This window comes from Micromesistius poutassou, assembly GCF_964030765.1.
Source record: "Micromesistius poutassou genome assembly, chromosome: 6".
Lineage (NCBI taxonomy): Eukaryota > Metazoa > Chordata > Actinopteri > Gadiformes > Gadidae > Micromesistius > Micromesistius poutassou.
In genome coordinates this window covers 2,224,300-2,240,750 of record NC_140276.1, presented here as the reverse complement: position 1 = coordinate 2,240,750, position 16,451 = coordinate 2,224,300, and the positions used below count along the sequence as shown (strand labels likewise).

General features: G+C 40.9%; 1 protein-coding gene and 1 pseudogene across 2 annotated transcripts; both read left to right on the top strand.

The window, feature by feature from the left end:
* The first annotated feature begins 779 nt into the window (after window positions 1-779).
* LOC311344736 lies at window positions 780-4,740 on the top strand (annotated as a pseudogene). The gene is made up of 5 exons: window positions 780-825; window positions 2,371-2,510; window positions 3,324-3,800; window positions 3,986-4,147; window positions 4,437-4,740. The product of its transcript is annotated as an uncharacterized misc_RNA (transcript).
* Window positions 4,741-7,000: 2,260 nt separating this feature from the next.
* LOC311344735 (protocadherin beta-15-like) lies at window positions 7,001-8,761 on the top strand (the record flags this gene model as incomplete). The annotated part of the gene is made up of 1 exon (XM_084469087.1): window positions 7,001-8,761. The coding sequence occupies one exon, from the start codon at window positions 7,001-7,003 to the stop codon at window positions 8,759-8,761; it is 1,761 nt and encodes a 586-aa protein (XP_084325213.1).
* Between the last annotated feature and the right edge of the window lie 7,690 nt (window positions 8,762-16,451).

The window sequence follows — 16,451 nt, the reverse complement described above, 5'->3', positions numbered from 1 at the left end:
ACAGGATGCAATTGCAATGCATGTTCTGCGATAATTACAACATAATTTGCACTTTATGTTTATTAATTAAAAAAAAATTAGGTAAGGCTATCCCCATTCTTTCAAAACCCACAATGTCAGATTGCAATTGTGGTGAAGCAGAATCCTACTGGATCCCCCAAGTGCCCTCTGTACAAAGACTAAAAGCACCGCCCAGTTACGAAGATGAGCCAACAATAAACAATATCCACAGCAGAGGAAACATGGTGTTCTGTACAGCCATATTATGTTATCGTCATAGTGAGTAAAAAAAAAGAGACATTTGGATCCGACTCATCATTCTTGGAATGAATGAGGACTAGACTAGCTATTACGGTGCTATTGAAGCACAAAACATAGGCCTACCCTTATGGCATTAGGGAGACTCTGCAATTTCCATGTCATCTTATTTCACAATGTGTGGGATTCACAACACATTATGGAGATGTGGGTCTGCCTACTTTGTAAACAAACGTATTATGAAGGCTTCATAACAAGGAAAGATTCAGGTAAATAATATACAGTTTAGGCCTACAATATCAAATCTAATATCTCGGTAAAACGAAAGAAAAATATATAAATTCAATAAATCAGTGGGGGTCGTATCTTAGGATTGCTGAAGCCATCTATTGCCTTTTGAAAAAACAATCCCCCGTTTCAAAACAAATACACCATACATATCTCCACCATACATATGTGGTGAAAGAACAAACATGATAACCAGGGGGCATTTTTTTTTATTAGGCTACTCTGCGCTACTGATGGTCGCCCAGTGTGGTAAAGCCAAGGCGCTCTCTGCTGGCAAGAGTTTGATAGTGCAATTTACATTTAAAAAAAACTATTCACACACACACACACACACACACACACACACACACACACACACACACACACACACACACACACACACACACACACACACACACACACACACACACACACACACACACAGTACGGTTTGAGTTTAAGCAGAGGCAATTATCGATAGGTAATTGGAGTAAGCCTACAGGGCTAGCTAGAGACACAGGTTCACTGTTAGCAATACTACGATAAATAAATGGCATTAAAGGCGATGAACTGCAAACAGAAACACATTGAATCACGCACTGCATCTCGTTCCAGCTACTTAATCCTAACATTGCCCCATCTAAACAGACAATATCGAACGATACGCATAAGAGATAGAAAATTATATATTGTAAACATAACAAATGAGGGACAAGGGTTAACTAACGTGAGAGACAAATTGTGACTTATTGCCCATTGAGAATGATCATATAAAATAAAATCTGATGACAATTCTACAATCATACAATTTCACAATGTGTGTGCACGTGAAGCTGTGCGTACCGTGGAAGTCTGGTAACCACCAGCTGTGTGGCCCGGTCGCAAATCAATCATCAAACGTATTTAAATGAAGACGTGTCTAAATGTGTGAACTGTATGGCACCTGTTTGCTCATCGATGGTTTGTTCCATTTCAGCATCACAACGGCACTAAACGCTCCCTTGTGCCTTTTCAGTGATAACAAAGTTTAAAGAGAGCGTAGTACTTCTTCTTTGAGTTAGTCAGGTTTTTGGCGAGAAACATGACATGATTTGTCGCTGCATTACCGCCACCGTTTGACCAGGAGTAATAATAGATAAATAACAAAAAATCAACCAAACCATCAAGCCTACTATAACTTAAATTCTGCATATTCTTAATATGTTTGGCTGTACACATTGTTTCCATGGTGAATTTTTTTATATTAATATTACATAATTATAATTTTATATTTAAAAATTATATATATATATATATATATATATTTTTTTTTTTTTAATTTTTATTGCTATGATAAGAATTTATGGATACTACCAGCCCAACTTTACCTAACTTTGACTTATTTGTGTAATAAAATGTTTTGAATAGTCTAACAGGCATCTTACACATCTATTTTGTTTTAATCAATGTTGGTGTATATTGTTGTACACTTTTAGTATGAGGAATATGACTGCAGTTTTTGATAGTTCTGATGGAGGTTTAAACTTCATGACAGGTGTCCTGTAAAATATTTTTTTTGTGTGTGTTTTCAGGTTGCTGCAACAAATATGACTTGGCACTGTATGTTGTGTTCAGCTTCTTTTATTACTAGAACATATTTATTTAAACACTGCAGGCTGCAGCACAGCCACTTTTCAAAAATTTGCCCACTCCCTGACTGACTCTGTTTTGGTTTCAGTACCAGTGGCATGTTTGTGTCAGTTGGAATCAGTGGGGGACTGTCAAAATGTTGCAGACTAACACAGATCTACCCTGTGAATCACAATGTTTCTTTTCTCTGTTGTGATTATGACTCCTGGTATGTAGAGCGTCTTCGATCATACGAGCTGTCAGCCACACAGGGAAGCCTGTCTATCCACCTGCAATCTGACTTCAATGACACAATCCCACTCTCTGCATACAAGATTGATGGCTCGCTGCCGTTGACTCCAAAGAGGTTCATACAAGTGAGATAAAATTATCTCACTTGTAAGAAAGTAATTCTTCATAAATCATGAATTGTTCATTTATTGGAAAATGTGCTCAGTATAATCAATCATTATATGCATCAACATTAGGGCTGACCCAAAAAAAAAATATATATATATATATATACCCATTATATAATAACCCAGGTCTCAGGTTTTTCTTTCAAACACTGTCACTTTGGCATGGAGGTATAAAGCATTATGAATGCTGAACACATTGGAGGTTGTCATTAATGATTATAAACATTTAGAAAGCCTTATAAATGCACTATAATGTCTGTGTCTGATGTGTTTTTAACCTCCAAATCTCTTCATTTATTAAAGTGATGGCAGCTGAAGCCCCACAAAACATGATCCTTCGTGTCGTCGAGGCAGACCGTGTTAGAAAAGTAAAACTCGGCTCCCGCGCAGCCTCTGTTGATGCACTGATTGAGATTTTAAAAGAACAACTGGAATTGGACTGTGACTTCAGTTTGCAATACGAAGATCCAGACTTTGATGGAAAACTCACTTGCCTTGTTGACATCGAGGAGTTACCACAAAAAGCCTGTGTTCATATTTCACTTACACCGGATTCCAGTTCTCTTGCATCAACTGATACCCTTTCAGATGTGTCATCCCCAGAATGTCTGAGCAGATGGCCTCCACGTCCTGTTCAAATTCCCACATTTGCATTTGACACTTAGAGATGGGAATGCTGAATTTGAAAAAAATGAAAGACCTCTTCAGTTGTCAAGGGACCAAAAGCACAATATTTTAGACAAACTGGCATCTACCATATATGGTTTTAAGGCTTACCCCAGTGACAAAGAGATAGCAGTGGTGGCTGAAGCTCTTGTGAGGAAACACCCTTGTTTAAAAGAAGCAGGATCTGACAATGGATGGAATGGCTGGAAGAACAGCATCAAGTTTAAAATGGACAATTACAGGACCAAAATGAGAAGGGCTGGATGTCAGGAGGTCGCTGTAAATGCTGGGAAAAGAAGCCGAAAAAACCCTGAGAAAGAACCTTCACACTCCAACATCAAAAGGCCTAAGCGTGCAGAGGTCAACTTTCTGCCTAACTTTCCTCAAGGAGAGGATCCCTCAAGTCTTGACCTTTTGAGGCAGGCTATTGTTGAGGAAGTAAAGGAGACGGAAAGAAACCTACCCCTTATTAGTAAGATGATGCAGAACACGTTTGCCTTGCGACGACAGACTATTGTGATGTCCTGCCCACTGGTGAAAGAGCTAATGGACCTCTGGCCTGCTCTTCATATGCAGTCTGAGGTAATATGGGTCAACTCTTTCATCTGTTTTTATCTTTGCTAAATAAATTTAATAAATAAATTCATTTTATAGGTTCTTTTTTCTGTTTTTATCTTTGCTACTGTATGTCACATTGTGTGTAATGTTGCCTAATTTCATTCATCATAAAATAAATAATTGCTGTTACTGTCCTTTCCTCAATGCAGGTATACGCAGAGTTCCAACGGATCTCTGCGTTCCGTCGTACCTAACACTTTCTATGCCGAGCTTGATCACCACACTCCTTGTTTGATGGCCTTATTTAGACAGAAAGCTTCCAAAACTGGAAAGACTGCAGATGCTTTTGCAGGTGATTATACATTTCACAGGTAGAGTCTTAGTGTAATGTTGGGAGTTTAATGCTTCAAATAAGCTTTGAATTCCACAATTGCACCAGTCAGCAGGTTATTAGTGGATTTATGTGCAGATATTGGTAATTAATTAATTAATAATTAGTTGGGACTGTTTGGCATTGGGTTTGATTAGTAAACAAATGTCTTGGATGCTGTTTTTTTGTCTTGTGTCTGTAATGCTTGCTGCAAATCTAATTTCCCTCGGGATATGAATAAAACTGAACTGAACTGTAAACGTGTCACAACACTATTTTAATCTTCTTAGGAATGACATGATATCCACACAAGGCGTACCACTGTTCTCCATGCCCTTCCTCTGTATCTACGTGAGGAAGTCTCTGGCTTTTTCAGAACATGTGTGGTAAGTCCCAGTAAAGAGTCCCAGGCTTGCAGATGCCTTCCTGGTAATGTTCGTCCTGCACTACATCTCAGCTATCCCAAGGGACTGACAAACACTTTTGAGTTCACACAGACAATCTTACTTACTTACTTACTTACTAGGTCTTGATGACTCTAAACTGTCACCCAAGCTGCAGACTCTTAAAAATGACCTGATGCCCCCCTGGTAATGTTGTATTAACAGTTTATAAGCTATTTGTGACAAAGATATTTTCTTAATGTAATTTTAGCTTTTATGAGTTTTATTATTTTCTACTATTACATGGTTCATCTTAAAGTATAAACAAAATGACCAGAAGTAGACTTGTTAATTGTTATTTGTTAACAATTTGTTATTTGTTATTTATATTTTTTTGCAAAAGACTGGGCAAGAAAAGTTTCTACTAAACATCTGAATAATAAAAAATATTTACTTTTAATTTGATGTGTTTTTTTGTTTGACTTGAAGTCAAGAGTACTTATTATTTGTAAGGCAATCAGTTGCCACAAATATTTTAAGCTTGGAGGTAAATGATTTTGAGTTGTAACAAGTCTATGTTTTTGAGTTATGGGTAATCAGAAGATTGATTGAAAAAAACTAATAAATGTTAAGTTCATGAAACATAAAAATCCTGTCATGCTTGAAATGATTAAGTTCTCTTGAGTTATTGCAATGAGAAATATGAATAGATATTCTGAGTAGCAGAAACTGAACATTTTTGAGTTGGCTTAATCAGTCAATTTAATTTAATTATAATTTAAAATTACATTTAACATAAACTCCAAATATATAAGCGATTCTACGCTCAAATGTTTGAGTTTATGAACTAAAAAAAATTGTGGCAACTGATTGCCTCACTTTTATTAAGTTCTGCTTACTTATTCGGGTTTACAGTGTAGATATGCTGCCTCCAGAATTGAACAGAACTGACGACACATGCACGCGCAATTACACAAAGATGTTTGCGTGCGTTATTTATAAATAAGATGCATCCATTATAGTATTATTTGAATGACCAAATGCATGCGCTTTAAAAGTCTGATCCTTTATCCGTTGTTAATGTGATTATTACATGACAAAGAACACTTCATGTTAGAGTCATCTCAACATAATATATGATTATGCGTTGTTATTTTTTAATTGTGATATTATGTTAGCCCTTAATGTGCTGTTGCACATAGAATGTCCGATCCTCGAGGTTAAGGTGGGAGAACGAAACACATGAACCACGGGCGCTCTCCGTGGTGCTGGAGTTGCCCGCATTCAGTCCGTTGTCTCCTGCTACATTGTGATAATTAATTATGAGTAGCATTATAAGACATGGATTACCGGATGCTCCACACTGTTTAAGTTAATAGTAGTTTAGTTTAGTTTTTTTTAATTTATTGTGTCATGCATTAGCATGCCCAGCCCACAAGGGCTTACAAGACACCATTATAAAACAGACAGACCAAAAACCAAAAGTAGATGCTAAACAATACTAACATTAACGATATAAACCATCCTGACGTTTCATCCAGGCTTTAGTAACAAAATAGGCTAACTTATAAACATTAAATGTAAACAAACAATAGTAAGAAATTACACCCGATGTCACGAGTTTAGCTTCCATGCATAGCGCTCCATTAACACATGGGCAGTATACTGTTTTGTAATACCAAAGGACACCGCCTAGTGTCGCTGTTTACTATGCTAGAACTGGGAGTGTATCTTATTTCTCCCTCTTTGTATCTCCACCCACTCTAGTCGAGACTATTTTACTAAACTCGACGCCGAAGCAACATTGAATTTTTTTTTCCTCGTGATTTGCCTATACTCGTTAAAAAAAAATGCGGAACAACGTATATTTCCCGTTTATATCGATGTTATTGCGCTGCAGTCTAGTCCTTCCGACATTGCATTCTGCTACGGGTGAATTGAGCTATTCTTTTCCCGAGGAAATGAAAAAGGGATCTGTTATTGGAAATATTGCTCACGACCTCGGACTGGACAGAGGCGGATTGGCTGCTCGAAAGGCACATTTTGACACTGAGGAGAACAGAAAGCAATACTGTGACATTGACGTGAACAATTGGGATTTGGTCGTTGCAGACAGGATTGATAGAGAATCGCTTTGCGGAAAGAAACCTTCATGCGTTCTGCAATTGGAACTTGTTTTGGAAAACCCATTGGAACTACAACGCATTAGCCTTCTTGTTCAAGATATTAATGACAACTACCCGCTATTTAAAAAGGACGTCATCAAAATGGAAATACAGGAATCTACAAACAAAGGAACTCGCTTCTCATTAGACGAAGCGCACGATGCTGACATAGGCGAGAATGCCGTTAAGAGCTACTCTTTACAAAGCAATGACCATTTTGGTTTGAATATTGAAACACAACCAGGCGGACGAAAACATTGCGAGTTAGTACTGGAAAAGGAATTTGACCGTGAAGCCGAACAAGAGATGCATCTGCTTCTGATGGCGGTGGACGGTGGTTCTCCTCAGAGATCAGCCACTGTAAGCATACACATCGCTGTGCTGGATGCAAATGATAACGCCCCGGTGTTCAGTCAGGCCGTCTACAAAGCCTGTCTGCCAGAGAATTCTCCTCTTGAAACTCTTGTCTTAACGGTGAGTGCTTCTGATGCCGACGAAGGAGTTAACGGTGAGGTCATGTACGAACTAGATCATTTTTCAGAAAACAGTAACGTATTTTCCATTAACTCAAAAACGGGGGAAGTGCGAGTTATTTCACCCATCGACTATGAGCAAGAGTCCTCCTATGAAATTCGAATCAGTGCAAAAGATGGCTTTGGCCTTGCTTCTTACTGCACGTTGATAATTGACGTAACGGATGTGAATGACAACCCCCCTGTCGTCGCTCTAAAATCCCTGATCAACCCCATACAAGAGAACGTCCTCCCTGGGACGGAAGTAGGCATCATTACAGTTCAGGATAGAGATTCTGATATTAATCGCCAGGTGAAACTTTCAATTCAGCCACACGCTCCTTTCAAGCTGGTTCCTTCCATCAAAAACTACTATTCAATTCTGACTACCGGCGAACTGGATCGGGAAACGACGGCCGTCTATGACATCACGATCACGGCCACAGACGAGGGGTCTCCGCCGCTGTCTTCTTCGAAAACAATCCGTCTGTCCGTCGCTGACGTCAATGACAACCCGCCTTTGTTTGAGGAAAAGTCCTACAGCGTGTATGTGGCGGAAAATAACCAACACGGTTCCACCTTATGCTCGGTCACAGCCAGAGACCCAGACTGGAGACAAAACGGCACGGTCGTGTATTCCCTCTTACCAAGTGAGGTGAATGGTTACCCGGTGTCTTCTTATCTATCCCTCAACGGAGACACAGGGAGAATTCACACGGTGAGGTCAATCGACTACGAACAATTCAGGAGTTTTGAAGTGCGCATAATGGCACGAGACAACGGCTCTCCTCCGCTCAGCAGCAACGTGACTGTGAGTGTCTTCATAACGGATGTGAATGACAACGCTCCTCAGATACTTTACCCCGCCCCAGAGGGAAACTCCTTCATGAGTGAACTGGTACCCAAATCAACACACGCAGGTGCCTTGGTCTCCAAAGTGATAGCAGTTGATGGGGACTCTGGACAGAACGCCTGGCTGTCCTATCAGATCATTAAGTCCACTGATCCGGGACTTTTTACTATCGGTCTGCACAGTGGGGAGATCAGGACCCAGCGAGACATTGCTGATTCCGATAACACGAAACAGAACATTGTGATTACAGTGAAAGACAACGGACAGCCCTCACTCTCGAACACCTGTGCCGTGTCCTTACTGATTTCGGACAACTTGGGAGATGTCCCCGAGCTGAAAAACATGCAGTCCTACGATGACAACGGCTCTAAACTGACTTCTTATCTCATCATCGCTTTGGTGTCGGTGTCCACCTTCTTTATCACCTTCATCGTCATTGTCTTCGGCGTGAGGTTTTGCCTCAGAAGAAAACCAAGGCCGCTGTTTGACGGAGCAGTGGCCATACCCAGCGCCTACTTCCCCGCCAACTACTCGGAGGTGGACGCCAGCGGGACGCTACGCAGCACCTACAACTACGACACCTATCTGACCACGGGCTCGAAAACCAGTGACTTTAAGTTTGCGAGTTCTTACACCGACAACACGCTGCCGGCTGGCCCAACCCTGGACATGACTCCGGAGGATTTCGCGGATGTTTTTTGAGAGTTTGAGTTAAAACCAAATTTAACCCTCGGGTTGAAGTGCTGAGTATCATGCAAGGATATGTTAAGTCCATTGTGTGTGTCAATGCCTTGTAACGTTGCACATGACGGCCTCGTTCATATACAGTGTAGGCGCTATGGGATCTTGTTACCCCAGCTGTGATACAAAGATGTTGAGTGTAAATGCAGATTAATCCATTCATATAATATTCATGATACGTGTTTTTAATATTCGAGTTATTTGAGTATATTTTAGGGCTATTTTATATTGATAATGTTAGTTGTATTGTTTTTATTTTTATTTTTTATTTGTTTCATTATGATCACACACCAATAGTTTCAAGTTAAAACATGTAAACTAATAAAATACTAAAATTGTGTTAGCGTGTTCTCGTGTACTCACAACCATAAATGTGTAAAAGTACAATGAAAGCATGGTGACTGTCTGTTCATCTTTCTCAGCTTATCTTTTCTCAATCTTCTGGCATTTAGGTGATCATTGTAGTTTGACAGGTTATGCAATAAAATCGTTGAGAAGAAAGTTGCATTGTGAAATGTGTTCAATGCGTTGCCATGTTGTTGCTGAAACAAACACAGAATCACTCCATGAGGCTTATTGGTGTGTAACCACATTTTATAGCTTTTTGACCATGAAACGGCTGAATTTAATCAAAAAGAAAATATATGAGGGTTGGGTGATCATTAAGCTATGCCATGTTTCATTTTATTTAAGACTATTTGGTATTTGATTTCAATTTCAATTCTTATTTTAATTTCAATCAATGTTTAAAGTATCAGTTTTTATAATTGTATTTCATAATTAATGTGTCATTTTGCGAGATGGTCCAAATATTCCTGATGCATGTTTCAACAAGGTGTAAAGACAACGCATATTCTCATCGTGTCGCTGTTTACCAGCATAGGACGAGTGGAATGCACCCATTTGGACCATACCACCTTGGCGTTTCTCTTTGCATCCTGTCTTTTATGGGACTCCGTTTATATGTAAGCTGCATAAGGTTCATTGTTTGTTTATCAACGAGGAAACCATGCGTTAGATTACCGTGACATTTAATCATATTCAAGGAATATAAGTGCTAAACGTGTCGACGTTTTGAGGATGGGGGACAAAGGATTCGTGACGCATGGAATTCTTTACCGCTTGGCTTTTTTGGTTCAAACGATGAGCATTGTGTATGGAGATTTGAGTTTTTCTATTCCGGAGGAGATTAAATACGGATATGTGATCGGAAATACAGCCAAGGATCTTGGCCTTGATATCAGCAGAATATCCTATCGAAAGGCCCGAGTGGATTGGGATGGAAATCGCAAAAAATATTTTGAGATTGATCCGACCACTGCGAATTTAATCACATCGCAGAGAATAGATCGAGAAAGTCTTTGTGGGAAGAAAGCTTCTTGCATCCTAAAGATGGACCTCGTTTTGGAAAATCCTTTAGAGCTTCAGCATGTAACGATACAGATTATGGATGTCAATGACAACGCACCACAATTTAAATCGGCGACGATCGAATTAGACATACGGGAGTCCGCAGAGAAAGGGACGCGTTTCTCTATCGACGAGGCCCGAGACGCAGATATTGGTCAGAACTCAGTTCAGAGGTACAATCTACAAAATAATGAGCATTTTTCTCTAGCTGTTGATAACAACCAGGTCGAACTTGTGCTTGAGGAAAGACTTGACAGAGAGAAACAGAAAGACGTGAGCATTATTCTCACTGCTTTGGATGGGGGTACTCCTCAGAGATCAGGTACAGTAGTTATACACGTCACAGTGTTGGACGCTAACGATAACGCCCCAGTGTTTAGTCAGGCCGTTTATAGAACCAATCTGCATGAAAACTCTCCTTTAGATATCGTAGTAATCACAGTGAGTGCCACTGATGCAGATGAGGGTATAAACGGAGAACTATCGTATGATTTTGGGAATGTTTTGGAGGAAGACGAAAAAATATTTTCAATGAATCATAAAACAGGCGAAATAAGACTGATTGGCGCACCTGATTTCGAAGAAGTAAATTCTTTCGAATTAGGAATAAAAGCAAAAGATGGATTAGGGCTCACGTCATACTCCAAAGTTATTGTAGATATTATTGATTTGAATGACAACAGTCCAATTATAATTCTTAAGTCTCTCACTAACCCCATACCTGAGAATATTCCAGATGGCACGGAGGTGGGAATTGTTAATGTTCAAGATCTAGACTCTGAGAGGAACGGGCAGGTCCAGTGCTCCATTCCACAGGACGTACCGTTTAAATTGATCCTCTCCATCAAAAACTATTTTTCACTCGTGACAGTGGGCCAACTGGACCGTGAAATAGTAGCCGACTACAACGTCACCATCACAGCGACTGATGGAGGCTCTCCGCCTCGATCTACCTCTAAAGTGGTTCAGCTATCTGTGGCAGACATCAATGACAACCCTCCTGCGTTTCAGGAACAGTCGTACACAGCCACCATGACTGAAAATAACAAACCCGGCTCCAGTTTGTCGTCCGTCGAGGCCCGAGACCCAGACTGGAGACAAAACGGCACAGTGACTTATTCTATTCTACCTGGCAACGTCAACGGTGCCCCGGTGTCTTCCTATTTTTCCGTTAGCGGAGACACCGGGGTCATCCACGCTGTGAGGTCGTTTGATTACGAACAGTTTAGGAGCTTTAAGGTTCAGGTGATGGCCAGAGACAACGGTTCTCCTCCGCTCAGTAGCAACGTGACTGTGAGTGTCTTCATAACGGATGTGAATGACAACACTCCTCAGATTCTTTACCCCGCCCCAGAGGGAAACTCCTTCATGACTGAACTTGTACCAAAAGCTGCACAAGGAGGTTCTCTGGTTTCCAAGGTGATAGCAGTTGATGGGGACTCTGGACAGAACGCCTGGCTGTCCTATCAGATCATTAAGTCCACTGATCCGGGACTATTTGTTATCGGTCTGCACAGTGGCGAAATCACAACAAAGCGAGACATTACCGAATCTGACAGCACAAAACAGAATCTCGTTATCGCAGTGAAAGATAACGGCCAGCCATCTTTATCGGCCACCTGTGCGGTGCATTTACTAATTTCCGATAATTTAGCGGACGTCCCAGAATTGAAAGAGACGTCTTCTGAGGTCAACGGCTCCAAACTAACGTCCTATCTGATCATCGCCCTGGTGTCCGTCTCCACCTTCTTCCTCGCCTTCATCGTGGTGGTGCTGGGCGTGAGGTTCTGTCGGAGGAGGAAGCCCCGCCTGTTGTTTGATGGAGCGGTCAGCATACCCGGAGGCTATCTGCCGCCTCATTGCGCGGAGCTAGACGGCACGGGAACCTTGAGGAGCATGTGCAACTACGACACCTACCTGACGACGGGATCCAGAACCAGTGACTTCAAGTTCGCCCATTCTTACAACGACTGCACCCTCCCCGCTGACCACACTTTGAAAAAAGTGTCAGCAGATTTCATCGAGGCGTTTCAAGACAACGAGGAGATCTGTGAGGTAGGACTCCTTTGTCTTTGAGCACTAACTGAGTAGCCTATTGGAATGCAAGTCATTCTTTATTTTTGCTCTATTGATTAATGATACACCTTTGGCGTTGATCGGGGACTCTCAAGCTGAATTTTGAATTTTAGTTTTAGTTCAGCATTCGTTTAACCTTGTCTTCCTGTCTTGAGAGTACATTTTACAATAACACATTGATTCAATTATATTATGTCTCATGAACCAAATGGAAAACATAGATTCGATTTTCTGAAATATGATATTATTTTGAACATGGCAGTCAGACACTTAATATGTAAAACAAAAAAAAAATACATGTTGGTGATTTAGAAATGGAAAATGTTGTTTTTGATAGGCCCAACCTAATTTCATAATAGTGCATACTACTACTATACTAATAGTGCAAACATCAATATGTTTAAACTAACAAATAGTATTTCCCATTTCCAACTGGCCAAGTAGGTGTCGTCATTGTATACCACATGAATGATGCGTTCTAACTTGTCAAGCCGATTATTGTGGCCTATTGTTTAGTGCAATATCTCCAAAATGCTCCTCGTGTCGCTGTCCACCAACGTAGAAAGAGATGAGGGAAAATCGAGTGCTCCGACTTTTTCTCTCCACCCACACAGACTAACAAAGACGAGAGGCTGCAGTAAACGCCGAGCATTCATGCCGCGTTATTTATATTTGCTTGTTCGGTTAGTGGTTTATACCCTTTAGGTAGGTAGCTTTGTCGTTCCGTTTTCACGATGGGATATAAAGGAGGATTATTGGCGGGCTTTGTCCTCAAATTTGCTTTCATTCTTCCAACAATATATTCTGCGCACGGGGATATAAGCTACACGATCACAGAGGAAATGAAACGAGGAACGGTTATTGGGAATATCGGAAAAGACCTTGGTTTGGACGTCAACGGATTGACCGCTAGAAAGGCTCGGATCGACACGAAAGGAACCAGCAAACCATACTGCGAGATAAACGGGAATAAAGGGGAGTTGATCATAGCCGAACGGATAGACAGGGAGGCGCTTTGTGGAAAGAAACCCTCGTGCGTTTTAAAGATGGAGCTTGTATTGGAGGCGCCGTTAGAACTGCATCGCGTCAGTCTTCATATCCAAGATATAAATGACAACCCCCCGCTGTTCCAAAACAACATCATTAAAATGGAAATACGTGAATCTACAGGCAAAGGAGCTCGTTTTAGTTTGGACGGAGCACACGATGCGGATATAGGAGACAATGCTGTGCAGGGATACGTTTTACAAACAAATGAGCATTTTATCTTAAACTTTGAAACCAAGTCTGGCGCACGAAAGCACTGCGAACTAATCTTAGAGAAAGAGTTGGATCGGGAAATCCAACAACACATTGATTTGCTTCTCACGGCGGTGGATGGTGGTTCACCCCAGAGATCAGGTACTGTAGCCATCCACGTCACGGTGCTGGACGCTAATGACAACGCCCCGGTGTTTAGTCAGGCCGCGTATAAAGCCAGCATTCCAGAGAACGCTCCTTTAGACACCGTAGTAGTTGTAGTTCGTGCTTCTGATGCAGATGAAGGGGTTAATGGCGAGGTGACATACGGCCTGGACCACATTTCAGATAGCGGTAATATGTTTTCTCTAGATTCAAAAAGCGGCGAGGTGAGAGTTATTGGATCTATAGATTATGAAGAAGAGTCATCATATGAAATTCAAATCAGCGCAAAAGATGGCCTCGGATTAGCCTCGTACTCCACGTTGATGATCGATGTGACTGACGTCAACGACAACGCGCCTGAGATTTATCTGAAATCCCTGACCAACCCAATAGCAGAGGACGTCCTCCCCGGTACCGAGGTGGGAATAATTAACGTTCACGACGAAGACTCAGACAGTAACCGAGTGCGCTGCTCGATTGAGCAAAACATTCCCTTCAAACTGGTACCATCCATTAAAAACTACTATTCTCTCGTAACTACTGAAAAACTGGACCGGGAGCTGGTCACCAACTACACTGTTACAGTCCTCGCCACGGACGAGGGCTCGCCACCAATGATGGCCACCAAGACTTTTCAACTTTCTGTAGCGGACGTCAACGACAACCCGCCTGTGTTCGCTGAGCAAGACTACAAGGCCTACGTTTCAGAAAATAACAAACGTGGCTCTACCTTATGCTCGGTGACAGCTCGAGACCCAGACTGGAGACAAAACGGGACCGTCTTTTTTTCTCTTTTACCTGATGCAATCAACGGTGCCCCGGTTTCTTCGTTTTTGTCCATTATCGGAGACACCGGCGTAATACAAGTTGTTAAATCGTTTGACTATGAACAGCTCAGGAGCTTTACGTTCGGTGTGAATGCCAGAGACAACGGTTCTCCTCCGCTCAGCAGCAACGTGACTGTCACCGTTTTTATCACGGATCTAAATGACAACGCTCCTCAGATCCTGTATCCCGCCTCAGATGGGAACTCTTTCATGACTGAACTGGTTCCCAAATCATCACACGGAGGTTCGTTGGTTTCCAAGGTGATAGCAGTTGATGGGGACTCTGGACAGAACGCCTGGCTGTCCTATCATATCATTAAGTCCACTGATCCGGGACTTTTCAAAATCGATCTGCACAGTGGGGAGATCAGGACCCAGAGAGACATTTCCGAGACAGATAACATGAAGCACAATCTTATTGTGGCAGTGAAAGATAACGGAGAACCCACCCTGTCTGTCACGTGCACAATATATCTACTGATTTCTGATAATCTGTCTGAGGTCCCGGAGCTGAAAGACTTGTCCTATGACGACAACAATTCTCAACTGACATTCTATCTGATAATCGCTCTGGTGCTGGTCTCCATGCTTTTACTGACTTTCATCATAATTATCCTGGGTGTTCGTTTCTGTCACAAGACGAAGCCACGGATGATTTTTGATGGCGCAGTCGCAATTCCCGGCGCGTATCTCCCAAGTTACACAGAGGGGGACGGAACAGAGACATTGCGGAGCGCCTACAACTATGACGGTTATCTAACTACAGGGTCTCGAACCAGTGATTTTAAGTTCGTCACATCTTACAATGACGCCACGCTGCCTGCCGACCTGACACTGAGGAAAACAGATTTTGGAGATATGTTTGGAGATTCAGAAGGGTCACCAGAGGTAGGACAACCACCCGCACTTCATAAACAGTAACTAGCTTTCACTTTCATATAGTTTTGTGAAGTTTTGTTTCATTTTTCATGTAGCCCATAATTGGTGTGGATATTCTGTGGGAACACAATTGTGTAGGCCTACGCTAATTACGGTGTGATGCAAAGTATAGTTGATTATATTTTATTACACTCCCGGAATGTGTAGGGACATTGTCGATGTATTACTTTATACGTTTTTTTTTAAGTTGTGTATATACGCCATTGTCCACATTAATTGTGGCGCAATTCATAATTGGATGAAGTAGCATACGATATCGGGCTGGGATTTCTAACATGAGGTACTAAAAATAACAAAAAACATCAGTACACGTGAACCGACATCGAGTTACTCCGGGTTTCTTAATGCCACTGTCCATGGTGCTGAAGTTTCAGTGCATCGTAAAACGGAATATCCTACCTCTATCAAAAATATATGGAACAAAACAATATCATGGAAACAACGTGGTAGGGAAATCAAATCAAGCATTTCATTTTTGTTATCACTTTAAAGCATAATTTTAATTATAATAATCGTATAAATAATAATAATAATAATAATAATAATAATATTTTTATACCACTACTACTAGTTATATTGATAATAATAATAATATGAATAAGAATAACATTTTACAATATTATATTTGTTATTATTTTATATTATTTTCTTATCATTATCATTATTGATGTTATTATTTTCACTATCTTAAATATTTTTACTAATGTTGTTATCAAAATAATTCCTGTATTATCTTGACTATCAAAATATTTGATATCAATGTTAAATTAAATGTATAATTTGCCAATATATGTCAATACTTTGGGAATATAGTTAGTTCATATATTCATCACATCTGCAAAAACATAAATGTACTCTTCGTGTCGCTGTTGACCAGCATAGGAAGAGGGCGCGTCGACTCACATCGCCCCTTGTTCTTTTTTCCTGCAAAAAGAAACGTTGCGACCGGCAGTATAGACGACCTCAGTAGTCGATACACATTTCAGTACGTTTTT